The sequence below is a fragment of the Capra hircus genome, chromosome 25 (assembly GCF_001704415.2).
Source record: "Capra hircus breed San Clemente chromosome 25, ASM170441v1, whole genome shotgun sequence".
Taxonomy (NCBI): Eukaryota; Metazoa; Chordata; class Mammalia; order Artiodactyla; family Bovidae; genus Capra; species Capra hircus.
This window is the reverse complement of record NC_030832.1, coordinates 27,127,813-27,155,307: the sequence shown is the minus strand read 5'-3', so window position 1 is coordinate 27,155,307 and position 27,495 is coordinate 27,127,813. Positions and strand designations below refer to the sequence as shown.

The 27,495-nt window shown below is 46.6% G+C and overlaps 1 protein-coding gene across 2 annotated transcripts; it reads right to left on the bottom strand.

Annotated features, from left to right (window-relative positions):
* Positions 7,169 to 17,365, bottom strand: FUS (FUS RNA binding protein). 2 transcript variants are annotated; one of them, XM_018040751.1, is made up of 15 exons: positions 17,248 to 17,365; positions 15,675 to 15,699; positions 15,433 to 15,587; positions 14,557 to 14,701; positions 14,201 to 14,385; positions 13,794 to 13,998; positions 12,119 to 12,153; positions 10,558 to 10,590; positions 9,894 to 9,997; positions 9,263 to 9,392; positions 8,908 to 9,009; positions 8,650 to 8,773; positions 8,087 to 8,187; positions 7,827 to 7,974; positions 7,169 to 7,535 (listed from the first exon to the last, which is right to left on the bottom strand). In XM_018040751.1, the coding sequence occupies exons 1-15, from the start codon at positions 17,258 to 17,260 to the stop codon at positions 7,496 to 7,498; spliced, it is 1,545 nt and encodes a 514-aa protein (XP_017896240.1). In that variant the 5' UTR covers positions 17,261 to 17,365; the 3' UTR covers positions 7,169 to 7,495. The 2 variants fall into 2 exon arrangements, with proteins under 2 accessions (XP_017896240.1, XP_017896241.1); XM_018040752.1 differs by having other exon boundaries at positions 14,557 to 14,698.

Here is a 27,495-nt window from a genome sequence, read left to right as displayed (position 1 = left end):
TGGAGATGGAGCCATAACTAACACTTCCCTGCACAGCAGATGCTCAAACAGAGCAGGTACAAAATCCACTGCAGGCCTGAGGCAAGATAAGTTTCTAAAAAACAGCTCCCCTAAGTTGAAAGACTTCTTGGGGGCTTTCTTTTTCCTTTTTATTGGGGTGGGGAGGGAGGGAGAGTACGGTGAAGCTCAGTTCTACCAGCCACAGCATACTAGTTAAGCACACAACTTCCACAGCCAAACAATATTTAAATCTCTGGTCCACCTCACTCATCAGTTATGAAACTTGAAGTCAGTTTGTACCTCAGCATCTCCAGCTATAAAATAAGGATAATAGGACCTAACTCATCACCTAGCAGCAACTGGCCCATTACTGTCAACAATGATCTCCAGGATACTTTTGTTCTTAGTTCAATGGCTTCAAAAAGCACCTGAAACAATGGACATGTTCTGCCCAAACCTATAAGCATCACAAGACTGAAATAAGAGCAAACAGAACAAATAGTCTGTGTTAGCTGGGCATATGCTAACTAGAAAAATCCATATGTAGAGCCCAGCCTTCCCTGAGTGACCTTTTTCTTAGCTCCTGGCTCAAACTGTCTACAGAGAAAGTTTTATACAAAATCAAGTTCCCCTTCACGGAGGGGGCAGGTGGTGAGCAGACAAGTCCCTGCAGGACTTCAAAGTCTGGCTCTAAGAGTGTGCTGCTCAAACAGCACCATCAACATTGCTAGAGAACTTGTACAGCACAGGGACCTACAAGCTAACTTAGAACCCACTGCCAAGTGATTCTGGAGAAGGCAATGGCACCCCACTCCAGTACTCTTGCCTGGAAAAATTCCATGGACGGAGGAGCCTGGTAGGCTGTAGTCCATGGGGTCGCAAAGAGTCGGACACGACTGAGCGACTTCCCTTTCACTTTTCACTTTCATGCATTGGAGAAGGAAATGGCAACCCATTCCAGTGTTCTTGCCTGGAGAATCCCAGGGACGGGGGAGCCTGGTGGGCTTCCGTCTATGGGGTCGCACAGAGTCGGACACGACTGAAGCGACTTAGCAGGAGCAGCAGCAGCAGAGTGATTCAGGTGCATATCCAACTTAAGACACACATTGCCAGAGAGGATTTGGCTTTGCCACCTTGGTCAGATTGCCAAGGTTTGCAGAAGGAAAGCCCTCCTCGTGGCTCTAACGGTAAAGAATCTGTCTGCAACACTGGAGACCTGGGTTTGATCCCTCGGTCAGGAAGATTCCCTGGAGAAGGGAACGGCAACCCACTCCACAGTTCTTGCCTGGAGAATCCCAATGGACAGAGAAGCCCAGCAGGCTACAGTCCATGGGGCTGCAGACTCAGAAACTACTGAGCAACTACACTGTCACTTTTTCCAGGGATTTGGCTTGCTGGTGACTCAGAAAGTAAAGAATCTGCCTGCAATGCGGGAAACCTGGGTTTGATACCTGGGTCGGGAAGATCCCCTAGAGAAGAGAATGGCTACCCACTCCAATGGACTTTCCTGGTAGTTCAGCTGGTAAAGAATCCACCTGCATTGCAGGAGACTCCAGTTCAATTCCTGGGTTGGGAAGATCCCCTGGAGACGGAACAGCTACCCACCCCAGTATTCTTGCCTGGAGAATTCCACGGACAGAGGAGCCTGGTGGGTTACACCCCATGGGGCCAAAGAATCTGACAGGACTAACACTTTTCACTTTCATTCAGGCAAAGAGCACACAGGATGGGGCCACTCCCCTTCTAATTCTGGGAAAAACAAAATACCCATGGCTGATGTATGGCAAAAACCATTACAATATTGTAATAATCCTCCAATTAAAAAAAATAATAAAATAGCCATCAGGCTAAATCTAAGACAAGTTAACCCTGAGGGGGCTGCACTACAGAGCCCTAAGGATCCTGCGGGAACAGCTACTGGGAAGCAGCGCGGGTGCAACGCTGCCACCCCGTGGCACACCTGCAGGACGCTACCCGAAAAGCCTGGCTCCTTGTTCCCTTGTTTTTTCTCCTCCCTCCTTGGCATTCTCTATCCAGAATCGCCTGAGCTTGGTCCCCCACTACATACAAGGAATCTCCAATCAGACCCCATAGTCCTAGCTCCTTTTCTGTCTCCAATCTCCATGTTAGTGGCTCTCAATTGTCCTTCCTGTTAAAACAGCCCTCCTCACTAGCACCATTACCCTGATTTAAGGTTGAAACCACAATCCAACAAGCTGAGAGCACAATCCATCCACAGAGCACTATTCTCAGACCCAATCTCATGACACTTCTGTTCCTGCCTCAAGAGTGTTAAGAATTTTTTAACCAACAAGGAGTGACCTATGTATAGTAGAGGGAACTCTGCTCAAAGTTATGTCCCAGCCTGGATGAGAGGGGAGTTTACGAGAGAATGGATACATGCATGTGTATGACTGGGTTGCTCTGTTGTGCACCCAAAATTATCACACGTGATTAGCTATACTTCAATATTTTAAAAAAATAGCAATTTTAGAGTCAGTGGTCTCCTAAAGCTCTAACAGCCAACACCATAAGGACTGTGAACCAGACTTCTACAAGCCCAGAAGTCAAACCTGATGGCAAGTTCCACCTGACACTACTTCCTCAGTTCTTATACACCCAGCAGCACGAAGACCACTGCATGGGGAGGTGAACAGATGTTTGTGGAAACCGGTTGTCTAAAACTATTAACACAAAAAGTTCAAGAGGGAAGAGTCATTTATGAGGGCCCAAAGGTAGGAAAGGTAGTCTGAGTTCTGGGAACGCTGGAGAGCAATGGCTGCAATGGACCCGAGCTGTGTCTATAAAACTAGTACTGGGATGAGATCTGGTAAAAACCCCTGGTAGGGAATTCCCTGGCAGTCCAGTGGTTAAGACTCCATCCTTCCACTGCAGGAGGCTCATGTTCAATACAGGTCAGGGAACTAAGATCCTGCACGACTCATGGTGCGGCCAGATAAATTCAATTAAAGAAATTTTTTAATTAAACCCTGGTGGATGATTGACTCAATGACCTAACCTCTGCACTATTATCTGAGCTACTGAAATCCAGTACGTGATGGGGGGCAAAGGTGAAAAAGATTAAATCATGCAGTGGCAATCAGACCTGCATCACACTTCTCCCCACCCACCTGTAACATTCTCCCCCTGGCTTCCTCCTAAGTTAGCCTGTCCCAATTCAAAAACGCCAGATGCCTAGTGCTTCAAGACCACAGGACATTTTCAGTAACTCAGTTAATAATAACATATTCTTTAGAACTCAGAAGACCAGCCAGCCTACAATCCTCATCAAAAAAACATGCCTGGCTATCACCAGCCAGGTGCTGCCTACAGGGGAATACAGCAAAGAGCAGAGGATCCAAAGTTCAAACCCCTCAGGGTCTATTTTCTCACCAAAGGATGAACTGGCACTGGAATCAACCACCAAAACTTTCCCTCAGTTGCTATTTCTGTCTTCACCCATCTCTACCCATCCTCCTCAAAGTCCCCCAAACTCATCTACCCACTAGACACTCGGGACTCTTTTGTTTGACCACCTCAGCTCTCAGTTGTAGCACAGTAGGACCTTCATTGTTGTCACGTGTGGATCTTATTTCCTGACCAGGGATCAAACTCAAGCCCCCTGCACTGGGAATACGCAGTCCTTAACCACTGGACCACCAGAGAAGGCCCAGGACCCTATTTCCTTTTACTGAAGGGTGAGGCCAATCACTGAAGCCTTTTAAAGGACAAGAACTAATTGCTAATAATCCCACTTATTCCCAGAGCTTGGGTGAGACCAGACTCACCTCTAACAGCAGGGATAAAGGAACCACCATCAAACCCTACCACCAGAGCCCTACCAGGTGAAGCACCCATAAACCTCTCAGCTGTGTTCGTGCCATTCAAACCAAACATCATTTTAAGATGGATCAAAAGCAGAAGAGGGTGGGAAAACCACTGCCATTTCCTTGGCTCTAAATCTCAGGGATTCTCCTAAGTACCAAGTTCCACAAGCCAAATGGAAGCACTGCCTGGAGAGCTTCAGCCATGCCCCACCTTCTCTTGACAGAACACCTCCACCCAGCAGTGAAGTGAAGCCGCTCAGTCGTATCCGACTCTTTGTACCCCATGGACTGTAGCCTATCAAGCTGCTCCTTCTGTCCATGGGATTTTCCAGGCAATAGTACTGGAGTGGATTGCCATTTCCTTCTCCAGGGGATCTTCCCGACCCAGGGATCGAACCCAGTTCTCCCAAATTGTAGACAGACGCTTTACTGACTGAGCCACCAGGGAAGTCCCACCCAGCAGGGCGGTCCAAAGCTATTCCTTTGGACAAAGCCACAGCCTCGTCTCAAATCACCAGAGGTTTGAGGATGAATCAACTCTTAAAGGCAACAATTTCAGAAATAGAAAAGCACTTCCCACAAGGGGTCCCAGGCACTCTTATGAGCTGTGCTTCTGACAACAAAAAACACTGTTTGCTGTTGGTTATAAGTTCTGTGTAGCCAAATTTCAACTGCTTGGCAAGAGTGGGCAAGTTTCCTAAATTCAAGTTTTGAGTTGGAAGGAGGGGGTAGTTTTCTGGGGTCAGGAAATATATATCAGGTTAAGGGGCACTATTGAGGTGGCAACTCATTGGCCCAACCCCTTCCCTTTCTCAAAATACCAAAGACTTTTGAGTACTGGCAGATGTGAATGTGACCTAATTACACCAGTCTCAAGAGACAATACCCAGAGTCCCACCTTCAGGAAAACTAGTGTTGTGGGGAGGGAGCCTTATCTTACTTTCTCAGCTAACCTTCCCCTTTCACCATCTTATCTCATTCCCAAGTCTTTTTTCCTAAAATTCAGCATCCTCTTAAGCCAGGCCTACATTCAGGTATGACCTAAATCAAATCCCTATGATTATACAGTGAAAGTGAGAAATAGATTTAAGGGCCTAGATCTGATTGAGTGCCTGATGAACTATGGACTAAGGTTCGTGACAGTGTACAGGAGACAGGGATCAAGACCATTCCCATGGAAAAGAAATGCAAAAAAGCAAAATGGCTGTCTGGGAAGGCCTTACAAATAGCTGTGAAAAGAAGAGAGGCGAAAAGCAAAGGAGAAAAGGAAAGATATAAGCATCTGAAGGCAGAATTCCAATGAATAGCAAGAAGAGATAAGAAAGCTTTCTTCAGCGATCAATGCGAAGAAATAGAGGAAAAAAACAGAATGGGAAAGACTAGAGATCTCTTCAAGAAAATCAAAGATACCAAGGGAACATTTCATGCAAAGATGGGCTCGATAAAGGACAGAAGTGGTATGGACCTAACAGAAGCAGAAGATATTAAGAGGTGGCAAGGATACACAGAATTGTACAAAAAAGATCTTCACGCCCCGGATAATCACGATGGTGTGATCACTCATCTAGAGCCAGACATCCTGGAATGTGAAGTTAAGTGGACATCACTACGAACAAAGCTAGTGGAGGTGATAGAATTCCAATTGAGCTATTTCAAATCCTGAAAGATATGCCAGCAAATCTGGAAAGTTCAGCAGTGGCCACAGGACAGGAAAAGGTCAGTTTTCATTCCAATCCCAAAGAAAGGCAATGCCAAAGAATGCTCAAACTACCGCACAATTGCACTCATCTCACATGCTAGTAAAGTAATGCTCAAAATTCTCCAAGCCAGGCTTCAGCAATACGTGAACCGTGAACTTCCAGATGTTCAAGCTGGTTTTAGAAAAGGCAGAGGAACCAGAAATCAAATTGCCAACATCTGCTGGATCATGGAAAAGCAAGAGTTCCAGAAAAACATCTATTTCTGCTTTATTGACTATGCCAAAGCCTTTGTGTGGATCACAATAAACTGTGGAAAATTCTATGATGGGAATACCAGACCACCTGACCTGCCTCTTGAGAAATCTGTATGCAGGTCAGGAAGCAACAGTTAGAACTAGACATGGAACAGACTGGTTCCAAACAGGAAAAGGAGTACATCAAGGCTGTATATTGTCACCCTGCTTATTTAACTTCTATGCAGAGTACATCATGAGAAATGCTGGACTGGAAGAAACACAAGCTGGAACCAAGATTGCCGGGGGAAATATCAATAATCTCAGATATGCAGATGACACCACCCTTATGGCAGAAAGTGAAGAGGAAATAAAAAGCCTCTTGATGAAACAAGAGTGAAAAAGTTGGCCTAAAGCTCAACATTCAGAAAACGATCGTGTATGGATTTGAGATAGTCATGTATGGAGCAATGCATGGATGTGAGAGTTGAACTGTGAAAAAGGCTGAGCGCTGAAGAATTGATGCTTTTGAACTGTGGTGTTGGAGAAGACTCTTGAGAGTCCCTTGGACTGCAAGGAGATCCAACCAGTCCATTCTGAAAGAGATCAGCCCTGGGATTTCTTTGGAAGGAATGATGCCAAAGCTGAAACTCCAGTACTTTGGCCACCTCATTTGAAGAGTTGACTCACTGGAAAAAGACTGATGCTGGGAGGGATTGGAGGCAGAAGGGGACGACAGAGGATGAGATGGCTGGATGGCATCACTGACTCAATGGACGTGAGTCTGAGTGAACTCCGGGAGTTGGTGATGGACAGGGAGGCCTGGCGTGCTGCGATTCATGGGGTCGTAGAGTCGGACGCGACTGAACTGAACTGAAGCAAATAAATGTTTGGGGTAGGAATTTGTTTCACAAAGAAACGCCAAGAAATGAAAATCAAGTTGGAAGATGACAAGGACTGCATCCTGGCGTCAAACCATTTCCTGACTGTGAGAGCTACAGAACCCAGGCACTTCGTTTTCCATCTGCGAAAACTTGTGAACAGCCTATCTGCCACTAGGCAGGTGCTCAGTTTCTCCCCTTCCTGGGGAAAAAACCCAACTGGTTAACTACATGATCTAATCAGGGTCAATCAAACTTGAGTATCACCCTCAAAGTTTAATTTGTTTGAGTCCCACCCTTAGAAAAGTGCCAGAACTCCTTAAAAGGAACAAAACTGCTAAAAATAAGCCCACAAAAATCAGCACATCAATCAACACAGTAGAAGAAAAATTTCCACATGGCTGGACAAAAATGGGGGGCAACACACGATGTTTTTCATTTACCCCTTTCATTCATCTGATTTTTACTGTGAATAGAGAAGTTTAATCTCTACTTTCAAGGATACACTTGACCTTTGCTCCCCTGAACCAAGTATCAAACACTTTATTCTAGTTCCTGCTGAGCGGGAACAAACAAATTTATTCCAGTTCCCACAAGGCAGGTTGGTTGATCTGAATAGAGGAAAAACTCCCCACGTTCTTGACCTGGACATCCACGCTCCAGGAGTGAAGAGGGGGTAAAGGAAGAAAATTTAACTAAAATGATGGTTTTTAATGGGAACCAGAGGTATGGTTACAGTTACATAGTCCGACACAAAAAACCCGTGGGTGATCAGGAGGTGGAAGGTTACAAAATAATGAGGGCAGTAACACTGGGTACAGGAAGAAAGCTGCTCCAAGGCCTCGGGAGCCAGGCTAGTACGGCCTCTCCCTGCGATCCTGTCTGTGCTCACCCCTGCAAGAAAGAGCATCCATGAGGTCTGGGTTCCAACCTCTCTACCCATCCACCCCCAAAACCCAACCTGCCCTGCTACCCACCCCGAGACAGCTCGTCTCCCTGGGCACGGAGGGCACATGGGCATCCAGACTAGCTCCCCCAGGTAAGTTTCCTTCCCTTGTCTCCTACCCAAGCATAAGTCTCAGCTTCCCAACCCCGCCCTCAAAATGAAACCACGCTCCCCAAACCCTGCAATCCCATGACCTCTGGTCAACTGCTCTAGTTCCCTTTCAATTTAGTCTTACTTACCTGGAGTCCATCTTGCCAGGGCCGAAACCACCTCTGTCCCCACCACCCCGGCCCCCTCGGAAGCCCCCACGGTCCCCTCCTCGGCCTCGGTAGCCACCCCGATCATAGCCTCCTCTGCCACCACGACGATCATCTCCGTAGTTACCCCCTAGGAAATAAAGAAATATGATTCAACCCTCTATCACATCCCCCAGACCCATCCTCCCTCCCCCTGTCTAGCCTCCTTGCAGATCCCAACACCAGCTCTGCCTCTTCCTTACCCATATGAGAGCCTCCTGGTCCCCCTCCTGGGCCATCTGGTTTAGGGGCCTTACACTGGTTACATTCATTCCTCCAAGAGAAGTTCATGTTTTCACAGGTACTAAGGAAAAATAAGACAATTAATGTGTGTAGGAGGGGGGTGGAAATGGCCAAGGCCTAGAACTATGAAGATTCCAGTGACCCCAGGGATACGTGAGGAAAATGAGGCCTCGGAAAAGCAAAGAGGCCCGTTTCTCAGGAGCAGAGACAAAGACTGCAGGTTACTGAGCCCAGTCTAGATGACTTCCAGCCACGCCTATCCCTGACATTAGCAGAAACTACAAGCTCTGTCCTAAGGTCAAGGTGGTGCTAGTGGTAAAGAACCTGCCTGCCAACACAGGAGACATAAGAGGCTTGGGTTTGATCCCCAGGTTGGGAAAATCCCCTGGGGAAGGGAATGGCAATCCACAGTCCTTGGGGTTGCAGAGTCAGACAGGACTGAAGCAACAACTTGGCATACAACCTAACATCAAAGGGCACATGTACAAGAGGGCTGAGAAAAAAATTAAGCAGTTTCACTCACGGATTAGGACACTTCCAGTCCCCTGCTCGCTGCTGTCCTCCGCCACCGCCACCACCACTGGGGAATCCTCCTCGGCCACCGCCGCCGCTGCCACCACCTCCATAGCCTCCACGGCCCATAGGTCCTAGAACAGAGCGAAGAACAGGTCTGCTCACCTTCCAAGTGTGGTTACCCTGTCTTTCCCACACAAGCCCTTACCATCCTCCTTCCCTCTTCTCTCCCCATCACTTCTTTACAGCAACACAAAGAGCTCCTTACCTCCTCGCCCTCGGCCTCCACGACCATTGCCACCACCCCGATTGAAGTCTGCTCGCCGAGTAGCAAATGAGACCTTGATAGGATTCCCAGAGAATTCTTTACCTATAAGAAATAAAGGAGGTATAAAAGAGACTTCTAATTAAGACCTACGACCTGTGGGTCCCAAAGTATACCTGGTACAATCAAGAGAAGACTCTGCCTTCTTACAAATGTTTACAATCTCATGAAACATAACCAAATATAAGACTACACCAACAGGGTAGTGCTGTTAAGTCTTGGAAGACTCAAAGAAACCCTTAAAATGCAGCCTGTTTCCCCAAGCTAGCTGCCCTCTCCCCAGCCTCCTCAGACATACCATCAAACCAGTCAATAGCTGCTTTGGCGGAAGGTGGATCATCAAATGATACCGTGGCCTCTCCCTTCAGCTTGCCTGTTTCCCTGTCTGTGTACAGATTAATCATGGGCTGTCCTGTTTTCTTATTTGTCTGAAGAAAGCAACATGAGATCACATCAGTCTATCAGAGAATACAGCACTATCAAAACCATACCTTCCTATTTCATACATAGCTTGAAAGAAAGCCATCGACTGTTAACTGCTTCTCCCTTCAATATTAAATGACAAAGATTATAGACTACAAATTCGAAAGTTTTAATCATCTTTTTAATCAATTGTACCTTTTTGTGTTAAAATGATTCCCTTTGGAATGGCAACAGTTAATGCTTTTTCCTCAACAAATGAAGCAGGCAACCATTAAGACTTCTATTTTCAGGAAGGTATGAAATCCCAAAGCCTGCAGCACTAATAGAATGCACCCACTCTGCTCCAGAAGTACCTTTGGTCTTTCTTTCGGGGTTGGGGGGGACATAGCCACTCTCTATTGGGGCCGGGGGGATCTTAGTTCCCCAATGAGGGATCAAACCCGTGCCCTTGCAGTAGACGCAAGGAGTCCTAGCCACTGGACTGCCAGAGAAGTTCCCATAAGTACCTTAATGATACCAATCTGCTTGAAGTAATCAGCTACAGACTCAATTGTAACATTTTCGCCCAGCCCTTGCACGAAGATGGTGTTGTTGTCTGAATTATCCTGTTCTGCTTGCCCAACACAGCAGGAAACATGGAGACAGGAAACAACCAGAAATAAGATAAGTCAGTGACACTTAGTAACCTGAACTTTGATACTTAGCTTTCCAAGAAAGAAAATTTCTAAACCAATTAATATAAAGTACTGGTGCTGTAGGTCCTCCAACTCTCCAACTCTGCTTCATTATCTGAGTGCCTGTATGCTAGCCGCTTCACAAATTAAAATTTAGTTTTACAACTACCCCTTAAAATATGTTGAAATTCATAAAAGAATCCAGGGCTCAGGATTTAACTGCCCAAGACCACACCAGTGTTTGTCAACTTTCAGTTGAAGACCCCCAAGAAACTAATTTTACACTAAAATGCAGCATTCCCACCAGGGAAGCCCTATACAAACATCATCAAAACAAGACATACACTAAGTGCGTCCCTGTGTCTTTCTTGTTAAATACACTATTCAACACAGCTACTCCTAAACGCTCTTCTTCAGATTCCCTTAAGTTTGAACAACATCCAAGGAAAGTCCTGCTACCACTTTTGCCTTTCTTTCCTGCCACCTGCGGACTTACCAGAGTCATGACGTGATCCTTGGTCCCGAGGGCCTTAAATGACATAGAAGAAAAAACAAAAACAAAAAAACAAAAAAAACAAGGAAAGAGGAGCCGTTAGTTAAGAGGCTGAGAAAGACAAGCAAAAAAATTAACACCAAATCCAAACTTTTGCAAAATATCAGGTAAGTGCTCACAGCCAGCCTCACTCCAAACCCTGTTCTGGGTTGCCTGCCCAGAGAAAACCCTAGGCAGGTCTGGGAAAGACACAGGCCCCTTTTCTTAAGGTCTGCATGTAACTTGAGTCCCCACAGGGACAACTCCACACTTCAGAAAATGCTGCCTCCCCCAGCTCAGGCTGGGAAATGTCCTCAGCACAGACTGGGAGGGCTAGGAGGGAGACCCATTGAAGTTAACAAACCAACTCAGCTTGGCCCTCTTCTCTCGCCCCAGAGAGAAATGGGCTCACCACCAGCAATGTGATATGCATTCATACAGTTTCTCCAAACTTTAGCACCAAAGACACTTATCCCTTGTGGCACAATTTTTAATGTCATCTTTCGAAACCAGTCTTAAAACCATGTTGTTTCCCCAAAAACCACATGAAAATAAAAATCATACAAAATAGCTATTGTATGTTTTAAGCATGTCCCAGGGAACAGACCAGAAATCTTATTTCCATAATGCAGCCTCTATTTTTTTTTTCCAGAGACCATCTTCGCCCAAAGTTTATCTGAATTCACCATATATAAATGTTGTACCCACACTCAATGACACACCTAAATCATGAACCCAAGCCTTTGGCTTTACATGTTGAGACAAATCAAGAAACCCTTTGTTAGTTAACCAGACCAGAAAAGTTCCAGCTTACTGGGAGACTTCTCCAATTTGCCATTTTTCCATGAATTCAGTTTGTGCTGTTATTAAGACCTGATTATTTCCCATGAGCCACACATGCTCCCAACCTTTCTTGGAAGCAGTTCACACCTTCCTGCCCAGAGCTAGTTGCTATTTAGCCCATCTGAGTTGAGTTTAAATACGTGTATGTAGGATTGCATTGACACCATTCAGTATTTAATACATAAATATATACCAACGTCACCATCCTCAGGGCAGGGCAATACTTCATCCCTCGTCCAGAATTAAAACGTTTGGAGGTTGTTACACACACACACACACACACACACACACACACACACACACACAAGCCTCGGACACACTGATCAAAGGATCGATCCTAAAGCCAAGTTGGCACCACATGCTCCAGCACACTCTCCAGTTTCTCGTAACGGTGGTCACTAACTGCCGGGTGTGGCGACACTCGTCAAGAGGCCTCCTAAACACCGCTTATTAACCTGGGTCAAACCAATTTGGTACCAGACGACTGCTGAGTCTTACTCCCTGCCTGCCTCCAGGTTAGCACACATCTGGCAGCAGGTGGCATTCCACCCCACCCCTTTCTGGAGGTGGATATGGACACTCCAAAACTTTTGACACTTAAAACACGCTAAGACAACTGCAAATGAACAATCAGACAAAGCATTGCTGGGAGTTGGGAATTTTGGAAACTCTGTTCACTTACCACCAAATTTATTGAAGCCACCACGGTCACTTCCGCTGGAGAAGACAAGTTAGAAGAAAGGACATGAAGCTTCCAACGGCTACAAAAGGGCGGTTTTTGGTTTTGTTCAACATTCCCCAAACATAGGTAGGTGTTTCGGGAAAATGATAATGCAAGTGGCTACTAAAATACATTCCCCTTCCTGACCACCCCTTGTCTGACCTGTGAGCATGTCACACACACGTGTGCAATTTCTCAGACACAATTGTTAAGGATTTTGCTTAAAAGGTTATATATCTATTTCCTCTAGGAAAAAAAAAAAAAAATGACCCATTTTCCTTGGCCGTTCTTCCGACGTAGCAGATGTTTTTCCTCTTGTCGCAAGCAGTTGCCAACCCAGTAGTTGGTTTAAAAAACCCTACCCCCAGTTTACCCAGAAGACACTTCACACCAGGCTGGGGTAGCCCTGAACACATTTTTGTGATTTTTTTTTGTTTGTTTTTTTGCTTTGAAAGCAGCAAGCAGACCCAACCCCTTTCCATAAAAAGTCAAAACCAAAGGCAATTTCCCCTTAAAGCGAGACAAAACTTAGCTAAGCCCTTCCCTAACTACTGAGCTGGTTTTGATCTCTCCCCACCCCCGGGGTCACCCCTTCTACACTGCGAGAAGAGCGGAGTATTTTGCAATGTCACCTTTCATACCTGTGGCACATAAAATGCAGAGCAAGTTAACAGTCACATAACAGTTGCTTTTCTTTTTTTAAAGTTTTGCATTATAAACACACGCACACAAGAGTTTTCCTTATTTCTGTAAGGTTTTTGGCACTGCCCCCACCCCCCCTCTGAATACTTACCATACACAAACTCTTTTTTAAAAACTTACTTTTTCCCCAAAAGGAGTAACACACTGACATTCCTCCCCTTCTCAAGAGAGACAGAGAAGGGTGCCTCCAATCGTTATTTACCAACAGACTTGACAAATGCTCTAACATCAAATCTAAGGTTTTACTTCAGCTTCAGCAGGAAGGGGAGGAAAGAAGGTCCAGCTGGACAAGTAACCGGAGGAAGGGGGACAGTGGAGCAAGTAGGTGGGAGACCACTGTCGAGTGTACTGTACTTTGTCCAAAAGGTCTGCACACTTCAGAGAGCCCCATGAACCAAGTCACACACAAAATCATTACAGTCCGTCAGATTAGTACAAGTCAAGTTCGTGGATTCAAGTGACTAGAGAATACAGGAAGAGAGAGTAGCCAATTCCTGGAAGCTCAAGTCAGGTTAACCATTGACAGCTCCTTTAGCGGACACATGGGAATACAAGTAACAAGTTTCCCTGTCACCAGGAGTGGGATCATCGGTTTCCCTTGCAGAGAAAGAAGCCTTTACTTCCATGTTTCTTGCCTAGGATATCAATGACTCCAATCCACATACACCCCTACATTTCTTTTTCTTTAGAGATGAAAGTTGTCAGTACTCAAATCTCTGTACAGAAGTGTGGGTAGAAGTTCAGGCTCCCAAGTTCTCACAAAAATAAAATGGGGATGGATGTACGAAAAAGAAACAGTCAAGACCCCAACTCAAAGCCCTCACAAATTCCCAGATCAGACTAACCATGCACTACAGGACTAGGCGTCAAGGGAGACTCATGCAACCCTCCTCCCGTCCCACTGATGGTACTCCCTGGCTCACAAGACACCTACCCCATGCCGCCTCTGCCTCCACGGCCACCTCCACGACCTCTGGGTTCATAGCCGCCACTGCTGCGGTTGTAACCACCGCCACCGCCCCGGCCACGGCCCCCACGGTCCTGCTGGCCTCCCCCGTAGCCACCACTCTGGTCCTGGTTGCCATAACCACCGCTGCCGCCACCACCGCTCATGGAGGGCTGATCTTGGCCATAGCTACCTGTCAGGAAAGAACAGCTTGCCTTTAAAAAGGACAAAACAGACTGGGGGGTGGCATGAAACAGTTCAAGAGTGCCAGGAAATAAACATCAATAGAAATGCAGATAAAGCTGGGGTTTTTAAGAACCCTTTCAGGGTAAGGGCCTAGAATACAATTTCTCGCGAAAAGCAGGGATGAGACAGAGCAGAAGGAAACCTCTCACCTCCGCCACCCCCTCCGCCGCCGCCACCACCACTACTGTACTGGTTCTGCTGCCCGTAGCCCTGAGGCGGGTTATAGCTCTGCTGCTGCCCATAGCCTTGCTGCTGCCCACCATAGCCAGACTGCTGGCCATAGCCTCCACTCTGGGGCTGCCCATAGCCGCTGCTTTGAGAACTGCTACCGTAACTAGGGGAAGAGAAAAAGACAAGAGTCACAATGCCAGTGTGTCCAGGACTTCACTTCTGGTACATCCCATTCTCTGCCCCAACAGAGACCACCTCTCCTCCATTACCCCTGGTAATTACTCCCACTGCTGAACCCCTAATCTTTTCAGTCCTCTCCACACCCACTCCTTACCTTCCTGAGGTGCTGCTAGGAGCTGGCTGCTGGCCATAGCCAGGGTACGAAGACTGTTGCCCGTAAGACGACTGAGAACTCTGGCTACTGCCATAGCCACCAGTTGAGCCATATCCCTGGGGAGCTGACTGCGTGCCGTAGCCTGCTACAAGGAAAGGAAAAGGGAAGTCACAGAAGCTATGAGGAAAGAGAACAGGCAGGGAATGCACTGAGAACAGCACTGTATACCACTTAATGCCTCCTGTACTTGGTAAGTCAACTTCTTAGAAAATGCTTGGCAATCTTGCAACTCATAGCTAAAGAGATTACCTTTCTACCTGAAAGCCGTGTTTCAACTTCTACTCAAGTTTTAAGTTCTAATCTCATACCACACACCCCCAAAGCCAGCCTCCAGGACCACCACTAGTCACAGCCCAAGAGATCTGTCACTAACAGCACTTTAACCTGCCCGCCCCTGGCAGAACAAATAAAGACAAGGCGTTTTATTTACACTCCAGGGACCTCAGGGCAAATTCCACTTCCTGGTGTATCCATGCGATGCCACCTGACTTCAAACGTCTTCAAGCAAGTCATTTTCCCTCTTTAAAAGCCTAAAGCATTTCTCCCTCTAGAGAATATTCCTCCCACCTTCATTTCACTTTCATGCTTAGGGGAAATTGGGAAAATAGCAGCATAAACAGAAAAGTAAAAAGTAACAGAAAAGAAAAGGAAGCAGGATTACAAACCAATTAAGTCTTTTTGTTTCAAAGGACTCAAAACATCAAAGAGCTTTAAGGGTCAAAGACTGGTTAAGGGGAATGTTTCAGCACTGCTTAGGTTTAAGAAAAGCAACATTCACAAAGAGCAGAAGAGGTGGGGTGACCCACTAAGACTCACTATTCTGGGTCTGTCCGTAAGAACCACCGTAGCTGCTCTGGCCATAGCCCGAAGTGTCCGCAGACTGGCCGTAGCCACCGTAACTCTGCTGCCCGTAGGGTTGACTGCTCTGCTGTGAGTAGCCTTGCCCAGGCTGAGTTGGGTAGGCCCCATAGCTGGAGAAAAAAACAGTGCTCTCAGGAAAAGACACCTTAACCACCCTCGCCCTCTACAAACTCTGTAAGTCCAGAAAGGACACTCACCTTTGGGTTGCTTGTTGGGTATAGTCTGCAAAAGAAAAACAGGATTATATTACCTTCAGCCATTTCTCAGAATAGACGAGCTTAAAGACTTAAGCTTCCGGGTCCCCAGATAAGAAAATCAACAAAGGAGGCATATATTCCCTCATGAAACTCTATGGAGAGGGGCAGTCTGGTGAGACCCCAGACAAGTTTTCTTACAATGAAAAACGCAACGAGAAAGCGCATTTCCACAAAACCAAGAAAGACGCCTTAAGTACTCGAAAAAGCAAGAGTGCTAGCGGACAGCAGCAACCTGTCCGCAACTTCAATCGATGTCAGAACTGCAAAGATTTACACATTTCTTTCCCACGCTCCCTCGAGAAAGAAGACATCGCCAAGAGTTAGGCTGAAATCACACAGCTGTTTCAGCAGGACAGGTTTTTAATTCAAGCCAGAGGCAGAACTGTTCCGAAGGGAGCCTCCGCTTTCTCAATCCAAAGAACAAGAATGTCTCACAAAACGCCACGCTTCACCCTTTGCCCAATCTTGGAGCCTGGAAATGGGAGTTTCTGGTGCAAAGCCAGCTAACCAAGGGAAGAGAGCACTCTGATCAGCACGTTGGCTGGTACTCAACCCCCCAGCCCTGTGGCTCCCAAACAAGTGTGTTTTCCTATCCCTCTTGGCTAACTCGGGGCTGCGGGAATACTAGGCGAATCCAAAGCAGCGAAAGTGCTTTTTAAAACGCCACATGGAAGACGCACGGGCCTGATCGGCTCATCTCCTCGATACAGGAAACGAGGCGCTTCCCCCGCAGGAAAGAGCCAAAGCACCGAGAGAGGGTGTGGCCCCAGGCGACCGTTCTTTTCAGTTCCCACCTCTGTAAGAGGAAATTCAGGCGGGAAAGGCCTCGGGCCCAGTCCTCAAGACCGTTGGACCACTCCCCAGCCCCCCACCCCCATCCGTTAAGCGGGCGCGCGGCCCAGACCCCGAGCCTCCGCCTCCGGCCGCGTGGCAAGCGAGGCGGGAACGAGGCGGTCCCGCCCCTTCCCGAAGGACCCCGGGGGCGCGGCCCACACCGGACGCGCGCCGCGGAGCCTCCAGCCGAGGGTCTCGCGACAAAAAGCAGGGCCGACAGGAGACCGGGGGGGGGGGGGGGGCGGTTCGCGCCGCCAGAAAGGGGAGGAGGGGCTAGCAAAGCGCGTGCGCGCTCCTCCGAGTGCCCGGATGCAGCACTGCGACAAAGCGGGCCCGAGCGCGGGGCTGGGGACGAGGGGGAGAAGAAGATACGGAGACCGAGCATTTCCATCCATGCCTCCCATTCCCAACCACTAAGCCGCGTCTCTCCCAACCCTCACCTCAAGGAAGGGGGCAACGAAGGGACGACCTCCCGCCCCACGCGAGGCGCCAGATGAGCAAAACAAAATGGCGACATCGGCCTCCCCCTTCCACCCCTCTCCGCTGCTTCTAGCCAGTGGTGCGAGGAAAAGATCCTGCACTCGATAGCCGCCCGGGTCCCACCGAAAAACAAAAGCCGGACTGGGAGGGAATGAGGTCCGGGGCCGGCGCGCCACGATCGCCTCGCGCCCTTACATACCGTTTGAGGCCATGTCCGCGCACGCGCGCACAGGCCGACAAGCAAGAAGGTTCCAACACTACAGAGCACCGACGCCTCGAGGACTGAGCAACCCCGCCTCCTGCGTCGAGGTTTATGTACGCCTCCCCGCCTACGTCTCCCGGGGGAACGTACCAACTACGGAAAGGAAAGGGGGAAACATGGCCGGACTCCTGGCACTCTTCAGGGAGTATAGAGGATCCTAGCAGGCAGAAAGGAAATATATTAACTAAGAAACGTTCAGATCATATATATAACCCTGTTTTTTCTGACAAAGAACTATTTGCTTTGCAAGACTAGCCCACGTTTCACCTCCGCCCCTAGGATGGCATAATGGTACGATCCGATTAACCCCTGGGGGCGGGGCAAGGGGCCCTGGGCTGCTGCGGGCGGAACTGTAGTCAAAGCCGGGAGTCGTAGGGCGGGAACCGAAATTCCACAGGCTGGCCCCTTTCACTGGGCCTCACTTTCACTCGGGGTGTGGAGTTCCTGCGTTCCGTTCCCCTTCCACTTTTTCAGACGCGAACTCCCTCCGGCACATCCTCCCTCTCTGGCTCTAATGTTCCTCCCGAGACAACAGACACAGACCCTCTCTCAGCGTCTCGGTTTTCACTCATCTTCTTTTTGGCTTACCTCTCTTGAGTCCTTATCAGGGTTTGTAGATTGTGACTTTTGACATGAAAGAAATAAAGCAGGGAGTTTAGCCCAGACCCTTCGGTCCTAGTTTGATCAAGCACTGATCGCCCACCCAGCGTCCTCAAGCCTCGGCCCCTGACTAGCTGTTGGACGGGAAAGCCCAAACCCTCCGGATCTCAAAGAGCGTTGAGATTAGATAGCTATCTCCCACCCTTTCACAGATGTTTTCCTGAAACTCTATCAAGAAACCAATGTGGAGATCCAGTAGTAACTGATATTTGTGTAGAGCTGAAGTCGTTTCAAAATGCACAATTAAATGCTTTCCCAACACAGTCTTATGAAGAAAGTAAGCTATCCCCATTTTATAGAAAAGAGAAATAAGACTCCGACCAAGAACAATCCGTGATTATAGAACAGGTATCCTGATTCGAATCCAGGTCTGTGCAGCTACAAAAACACTCCTTCTGTTGGTTATATGAACACTTTGCAGTATTCTGAAGTCTTTTCACTCTCTACAAGAACGAGGACAAAATGTGAAATTCAAATTAACTTGCAACTTGCACTCTAGTCAAAGTTCCAGAGAAGGAAATTTGAAAGTATCTACTAAAACAAGACAAAGGAGGTTATTCCTGGTACATGTGCCATACAGATGTTCCCTCCCAATTTACCTTTGACCTGAGTTACCAGAGCTTCGTTTGTAGACACGTTTTAGACACGTTTTCCTAGAGAAATACTTGTGGACTATATCCACAAACTTCTAAATTTCTGATTTAGGCCCTAATGGCACTTGAACACCCTGTCGCCCACCCCAGCCTTACTGGAAGGGCACTGTCACACTAGAATGAGGACAAACAGAGGGAATTCCATCACTCATGCATTCATTGATTCTGCAAATATATAAAAAGTATCTACAGAGTTCCAGGGACTGTTCTGAGTAACAAGGATGCTTTAGGGTACAAAATAGATGAAGCAATTTAATAACAAAGATAACATCTAATAATAGTATTTATAGGGTTTCCAAATCCACCTGCCAAGCAGAAGATACCGATTTGATCCCTGATCTGGAAAGATTCCACATGCATCAGAGCAGCCAACCCTGTGAGCTGCAACTGTTGAGGCTGTGCTCTAGAGCCAGGAGCCGTAACTACTGAAGCGGTGCGCCCTAGAGCCCATGCTCCACAACAAGAGAAGCCGCTGCTGTGAGAAGCCCATGCACCCTGACTAGAGAGCAGCCTTCACTCGCCACAGCTAGAGAAAAGCCTGCGCACAGCCAAAAATAAATAAATACTAATAATATTTATATAGAGAACGTATTTATAATAACATAGCACTTTGATAAGACTTTTTGAGTATTAAGCACTGTTCTGAGTGCCGAATGTAGCTTGTTTAATTTTCTTCTTCACAGTAAAATGTTGACCTGAGGATTACATTTTACAGATGAACAAATAGGGATGGAAAGGTTAAAAGCTGTGCCCAGGGCTACACAGAAAGTGGAAAAGCTAGGTTCCTAGCCCAGGCAACCTGGCTCAGAATTTCTGCCCTTAACTCCTGTGCTTCAGCAAACATCGCTTGAGCACTGCATAGTATGTACCAAGCCTGGGGCAGACCTAGAGAGGGAAGGACTAAAAAGGACCTTATTGCCTGGGGGTGAGATGCAGGTGAGACGCACCGAATCCAAAGTGTACTTGGATCAAACGTGGTAACTGATGTAACTTGAAATCAAGGACTGTGGAAACTTCCGGGAGAGCGAGTCATCCAGCAAGTAGACAACCACAGAAGAGGAAAGAAAGGTGGAAACACTGAAGCCAGGGTAAGGGGGAGTTCATGAACCAGCCAAGGAAGTGCTGGAACAGGCAGAAGGGATGGCAGAGTCAGGGAACCGCACTCATAGAGCTGCACGCTAGCGCTCGCGAGTAACAGGCTCCAACTGTGACTTCTGAAACGCTCCCTCACATGACTCTTTTTCCAGGCTTATCTCTCTCAGTGAACCTCTTCTGAAACAAAGGGGCCTCTCACTTGTCCTTCAAAGTCTCCTTACTGGCCATCCCTGCTCCCCCTCCCACCTTTCCCTTTGGCCATTTAGCTTCTTCCCTGCCTTCTCCTCCTCTGCTCGCCCTGGCAGATAGCAATGAACCCTAGTACTTCAGAGTTCTGTCTGTTTTTGCTTCTCCCTCAAAGCCCCAAATGCAGTCTGGTGGTGTGAAATGCAGCAGCCCTCAGACCGGTTCTCTGTAGCCTACATGTTGTTTTTAATTTTTTTAATATTTACTTATTTGGCTGCACAGGGTCTTAGTTGCAGCACTTGGGATCTTCGATCTTAGTTATGGCAGGTGGGATCTAGTTCCCTGACCAGGGGCCTTCTGCATTGGGAGTGAGGAGTCTTAGCCACTGGACCACCAGGGAAACCCCTCAAGCTTGACTGTTAACGTTCTCCAAAATGTGGTCATCCCCTATTATAATCCCTTTCTGCTTAAACTAAAGTAAATCATATCGTCTGCAACTAAGAACTCCAATTTATACCATTGTCACTACAGCAGGGTCTATATATCAAAATATTAGAAACCACCTAAATGGTTATCAACAGAGAACCTGGCTAACTGAGTTATTATACAGCAAAATTTTTCAGTCTCAGCACTATTGGCAATTGAGGCCAGATAATTCTTTACTGTGCGGACTGTCCTGATATTGTTTCAGTTCAGTTCAGTTCAGTCACTCAGTCGTGACTCCTTGCAGCCCTATGGACTGCAGCACGCCAGGCTTCTCTGTCCATCACCACCTCCCAGAGCTTGCTCAAACTCATATCCATTGAGTCGGTGATGCCATCCAACCATCTCATCCTCTGTCGTCCCCTTCTCCTCCTGCCTTCAATCTTTCCCAGCATCAGGGTCTTTTCCAATGAGTCAGTTCTTCGCATCAGGTGGCCAGAGTATTGGAGTTTCAGTTTCAGCATCAGTCCTTCCAATGAATGTGCAGGACTGATTTCCTTTAGGAGGGACTAGTTGGATCTCCTTGCAGTCCAAGGAACTCTCAAGATTCTTCTCCAACACCACAGTTTAAAAGCATCAATTTTTCAGCATTCAGCTTTCTTTATAGTCCAACTCTCACATCCATGACTACTGGAAAAACCATAGCTTTGACTAGATGAACCTTTGTCGGCAAAGTAATGTCTCTGATTTTTAATATTGTTGTTGTTTACTGTGTAATGTTTATTGTTGTTTAAATCCTAAGTCATGTCCAACTCTAGCCTGCCAGGCTCCTCTGTCCATGGGATTTCCCAGGCAACAATACTGGAGTGGCTTGCCATTTCCTTCTCCAAAGGATCTTCCCAACCCAGGGATCAAACCGGGGTCTCCTGCATTGCAGGCAGACTCTTTACCATCTGAACTACCAGGGAAGTCCTGTGTTTGGTGTGATATTTAGCAATATTCCTGGCCTTTACCCACATTGGATGTTTGTGAAAACCCCAGTCCTAATAACCAAAGTCTTCTCTTGACTGGAGAGGGTGGGATACAAAGTCACCCTAGATTGGGAACCACTGTGATACAGCTATAACATGAGATTAAGAGAATGAGGTGAGGGACTTCTCTGCTGGTCCAGTGGTTAAGATTCCACGCTTCCATTGCAGGGGGTGCAGATTCAATCACTAATCAGGGAACTAACTAAGGTCCTGCATGCCTTGCGTCGTGGTATGGCCAAAAATTAAAAACGAGAAAGAAAGATGGATCTAAGTGTACAGACACCACACCTTGAGACTTTTGTTTTTTAATGAGGTGGATCTAAACCCACAGATATAAAGACTATTTAATCTCTATTAATAATGGGAAGGGAGGAGCAAGTACTAAACAATATATGTGTAATATATTATTTAGGTTTTAAAGTAAGGGGGAAGTGTTACTGATTTACATGTTTGTTTATGCATAAAATATCTATGGAAGAAGAAAAACCAACTAGTAACAGTAGTTATTTCTGGGAAAAGAATATGTGAAACTTGGGATTGAGTGTATGAAGAAAACTCACTTTTCCCTGGATCCTCCTTTACCTTTTAATTTTTTAAAAAATTTATTTATTTATTTATTTATTTGGCTGCACCAAGTCTTAGTTAGGGCATGTGGGGTCTAGTTCCCTGACCAAGGATGGAACCCAGGCCTCCTGCCTTGGGAGCGTAGAGTCTCAGCTGCTGGACCATCAGGGAAATGTATATTGACCAAAAAAGAAACTGACTCTTACAAAGTGACATAGCAGTAGGTGGTAAAAGGATATTGTAGGGTGGGACCAGTGGTGGGTAGTAAAAGGGTATTATTATGGAGGATTAGTTTGGCAGTGGTGTGGAATGGATAAGCCTTCCCTGATGACTTTTCAGTTGGGAGTTTACCAGATGAACAAGGCATTTATCTGCCCAAGAATGACAGGAACAGAGGAAGAGGGAGGAGCCAACTTGACTGAGAGCCTGTCTTCTGGGCGCTGTGGCTGGGTCCCTGACTATAGGGCCCCAGCAGAAGAGCAGGCAACATCTGTCTTCTTAGGGACTTTGACAGGTATGGAGTGGGGCTGTGGGCCAAACCTCGGCACTTCTCACCTGCAGTGCATCTTTGTGTGACTTGAGAAGGCATCCCTTCCTCCAGGCCAGTACAAGCCATTCCAAGTCCAAGGCTTAAGGAGTAAAGTAGGAGCTGAACTTCACTCAAGATGGGACAAAACCCTCACCAGCCTAAGCATAAACTCTGAGGTGTGAGAAGACCCCACTACTTCCTATAACTCAAGGTAAAAATGAAAGAAAGCGACCTGGTAGGTCTAATGTCAATATCAAATGATATTTCCACCTGCAAATCACCTGTATCTCGGCCTAGAACATAATTGCATGAATAAATGTCCTTTCTGTCTCTCATATGTCCTTCAAGATGCCTAGCCTCAAGGCTTCCCTGGTGGTCCTGTGGCTAAAACTCCAGGCTTCCAATGCAGGGGGCCTGAGCTCCATCCCTGGTCAGGGACCTAGATACCACAACTCAGAAATGAGAAGTAACTGCTTTATTATTTCCCTGGGCAATGCCCAGGATGGGGAGTGTCTCTGTTGGCTGCTCTGGATTCGTATCTCCATAGGAAGTTGTCACGGTAAACAGTTGTTGTTCAGTCACTAAGTCACGTCTGACTCTTTGCAAGATAGAAAAGGGCCACATGGTTTACTGGCTATGAGCAAGAATGGCAGAAGGCCTCCGAGGAGGCAGAGCCAGGAGACAGAAAGGACATGGGGTGAGGAGTCTGGTGGTTATGGTGGCATGAAAGGGCACAACTGTCCATTGGAGCGGTACATCCACTTCCAAAGGGGTTAGAGGTCCCTGGGGAACAAACTGGCCAAACCCAAATACTGGTCCCCGGTTCATGAAAATGAAACGTGAAAGGCTCTGGTGGCATTTCCGCATCATTGCCTGTGAGGAGAGTCTCTTGCTCTGAAGACAAAGGAGAAAAGAGAAGGGCCAAGAAAAGGCAGCTGTACAGGGGCTTCCGGAGAAATAAGCAGAAACTCTAAGGAAACGTGTTTTTGCTTGACTTGTTTGTGCAAAGACCTGAACCCTGACATGCCAAATATATATTTTTTTTTCTGATTCATTTGCATGTTTTGACAGGAAGCAAATGCAAGTAAAAGTTCTCCTTATTTTCTTTATAGGGCAACTAAAATGAAAACTACACATATAAAAATATATCTCTAATGAATGTGCAAAGGAACAATCTAGAGCCTTAAGATCTGCTTCTGTACTTTTAAATTTTCTAGGCCACATTTTAAGAAGTAAAGCAAATCAGTGAGATATTCTGCCCTATTATTTTTTCATCCTGTCTTCAGACCTAGTGAGTTACTGCTAGAACCTAAGCAAACTGCACTTACCAAGAATATACAAACCGTCATAAACACACACCTAGAAGGGCCTCTGTTATAATTTCCACAAGGAATTCTATTTCCTACTAAACAGCGTTTCTTTAGAATTCTTTTTAAGAATTTTGCTCTAAGGCTGTCTCCTCTTAGCTGTCTAGAAACCAGAGAACTTAGCATCTCCTTTCTTCAGTGAAAGCTTCGTATGAAATAACTTAGGAAAGTCTTACTTAAAAAAAAAAAAAATGTGAGGACTTCCTGGTAGTCCAGTGGCTAAGACTCTTTGTTCCTATGCAGGAAGCCCAGATTCAATCACTGATCAGGGAACTAGACTCTATATGCTGCAACTAAGACCCAGCCTAGCCAAATAAATACATATCTATTTTTAAAGTGTGAAAAAAACATGGCATAACAGAATTAGATTTGCTTCTCATTTCAGGGGGTTTCCATTTTTAACATTATCTGTTTATTTTTTGGCTGCATCGGGTCTTAGGTGTGGTAGGTAGGCAAGCTCTTTGTTGGGGTGCTTGGGCTCAGTAGTTACGGCGTGCAGGCTCAGTCCCCACCTCCATCCGCCCCCCACCCCCAGCACATGGGATCTTAGTTCCTCGACCAGGGATTGAGCTGGCATCCCTTGCATTGGAAGGCAGGTTCTTAGCCACTGGACCACAGGGAAGTCCCTCAAGGGTTTTCTTACCTGCTGATCCCTACTGAAATAAGACATTTCTATGGGTAAATTTTTTTTTTAAGTTTTGTACTTTACATTTTGTTTTTTGGCTATACTGGGTCTTCATTGTGGTGCATGGGCTCTCTAGTTGTAGACCTTAGTTGCCCCACGGTATGTGGGATCTTAGTTCCCTGACGGGATGGAACCAGCGCCCCCTGCATTGCAAGGTGGACTCTTAACCCCTAGACCACCAGGGAAGTCCCTCTGTGGGTAAATTTGGCTTTAGCAGTTTTTCAGTGGAGCTGTATTTCTTCTTTGCAGTAGAAGAAACACATCATTCCATCACCCAGAAACCTAACCACCATGGTATGTAAAATTGGAGATACAAGCATGGTCACCCAACTGTATTTAATTGAGGCTTCTGTTCTTTTTTTTTTTTTTTTTAACAGTTTCTCCTTTTGATGAAGTTGTTTCTCTGAATGCATTGCTGGTCAAGAGTCAGTTTTTTAGTTTCAGCAGTTTTTGTCATAAAACACCAGGAAGGACCTTTTCTGGGTATAGTCTCTCTTGTCAGAGGGTACACAGATTGGAAACCTGTTGAGCTCACGTTTGGGTGACAAGAAGAGGAAGGAGAGAGAACTCTCAGACGCTTTTAATCTAGAGTCCACATGTTATGCCTCGGAGCAGCTAAGCCCATGGCCCACAGCTGCTGAAGCCCACCCACTCTAGAACCCATGCCCCACAACAAGAGAAGCCACTGCAATGAGAAGCCCATGCGCTTCAACTACAGAGCAGCCCCTGCTCACCATACTAAGAGAAACCCACTGCAACAAAGACCCGCAGAGCCTTCAGGGGTCTTCTCTGGTCTCTGTATGGGCCACCAAAACGTTGACCTAAAATAAACCCACTGCCAGATATTTTTCCAGCAAAGATGGGTTTATTTAGGATCAATGGCTGCACTTACCTCACATGCTAGCAAAGTAATGCTCAAAACTCTCCCAAGCCAAGCTTCAGCAATACGTGAACCGTGAACTTCCTGATGTTCAAGCTGGTTTTAGAAAAGGCAGAGGAACCAGAGATCAAATTGCCAACATCCGCTGTATCATCGAAAAAGCGAGAGTTCCAGAAAAACATCTATTTCTGCTTTATTGACTATGCCAAAGCCTTTGACTGTGTGGATCACAATAAACTGTGGAAAATTCTGAAAGAGATGTGAATACCAGACCACCTGACCTGCCTCTTGAGAAACCTAGATGCAGGTCAAGAAGCAACAGTTTGAACTGGACATGGAACAACAGACTGGTTCCAAATAGGAAAAGGAGTACGTCAAGGCTGTATATTGTCACCCTGCATTAAATAACTTATATGCAGAGTACATCATGAGAAACGCTGGGCTGGAGGAAGCACAAGCTGGAATCAAGATTGCCGGGAAAATATCAATAACCTCAGATATGCGGATGACACCACCCTTACGGCAGAAAGTGAAGAGGAACTAAAAAGCCTCTTGATGAAAGTGAAAGTGGATAGTGAAAAAGTTGGCTTAAACCTCAACATTCAGAAAACGAAGATCATGGCATCTGGTCCCATCACTTCATGGGAAATAGATGGGGAAACAGTGGAAACAGTCTCAGACTTTATTTTGGGGGGCTCCAGAATCACTGTAGATGATGATTGCAGCCATGAAATTAAAAGACGCTTACTCCTTGGAAGAAAAGTTATGACCAACCTAGACAGCATATTGAAAAGCAGAGACATTGCCAACAAAGGTCTGTCTAGTCAAGGCTATGGTTTTTCCTGTGATCATGTATGGATGTGAGAGTTGGACTGTGAAGAAGGCTGAGCACCGAAGAATTGATGCTTTTGAACTGTGGTGTTGGAGAAGACTCTTGAGAGTCCCTTGGACTGCAAGGAGATCCAACCAGTCCATTCTGAAGGAGATCAGCCCTGGGATTTCTTTGGAAGGAATGATGCTAAAGCTGAAACTCCAGTACTTTGGCCACCTCATGTGAAGAGTTGACTCATTGGAAAAGACTGTGATGCTGGGAGGGATTGGGGGCAGGAGGAGAAGGGGACAACAGAGGATGAGACGACTGGATGGCATCACCGACTTGATGGACGTGAGTTTGAATGAACTCCAGGAGTTGGTGATGGACAAGGAGGCCTGGCGTGCTGCAGTTCATGGGGCTGCAAAAAGTTGGACACAACTGAGTGACTGAACTGAACTGAATGGCAAATTGCAGTTCAGGGTCGGCAACCACTGGGAGCCACATACAAGTCCCTGTATAGCAGGAGAAGGAGAACTCTTCTTTTTCTAGAAGGGAAAAGGAAGTTGGGAAGGTTGTAGTAATCAAAGAATCCACGGCTTTTCATTGACTAAGTCTTTTTGCCAGAAAATAAGAGGAGTCTTTCTTCTTTCTGATGTTGCTCTCTTTCCTGTTGCAAACTCTTCTGGTCTCCCAACTCTATTTAATTGAGGTTTCTGTTTATTTTTTAAAAACCTGAAATAATGTGCTTGTTCTTTATTAATATAGTCTGAATGGGTTTCTGTTCCCTACAGCTTCTCCCCTCATACACACTCTCCTTTTGTATGTTTAAAATTCAGAAAACCCAAGAAATATACAGGAGAAACATCTGCTCCAGTATGATTACACAAGGTCCCACCTTGCTTCATTCCTCATCTTTACAGAAGGGTCCAGTGAGCTTTCAAACTCAGACCTCCAAGTCAAGGCCTTGTTGCCATGGTTGCTTCTCAAAAGTCTTGCCCTTGGCACCTCCCCCATCATCTCCTGGCATCCTCTCTATCCCCAAGCGCTAAACCCCGCTCAGCCACACCCATCCAGTTTGGAGAGCCCCACGGCTGCTCTCCTCCGTGGCAAAGGATCTCTCTCCCAGACCCCCACCGAGATCCTTTCCTCTCTCTCAAAAACCACCCTCCATGTGGCACATAGCACATCTCACTAAAACGAGTACTCTTGAATTAGGACCGCTCGTTTGAAACCAAAGTGCTGAGTCCTGGGACAATTTCTGTCTCCAGTACTCCTCGGCTGCTTGGGGGCTATATTGG

What these genes read in the sequence shown, in the direction of transcription:
- FUS (XM_018040751.1), bottom strand. An exon ending in TTACGGACAGACCCAGAATA is followed by an intron (nt 14,702 to 15,432) that starts GTGAGTCTTAGT and finishes CTTTCCTTGTAG; the next exon opens with CAGGCTACGGCACGCAGTCA. An exon ending in AGGATCACGTCATGACTCTG is followed by an intron (nt 9,998 to 10,557) that starts GTAAGTCCGCAG and finishes TTGGGCAAGCAG; the next exon opens with AACAGGATAATTCAGACAAC.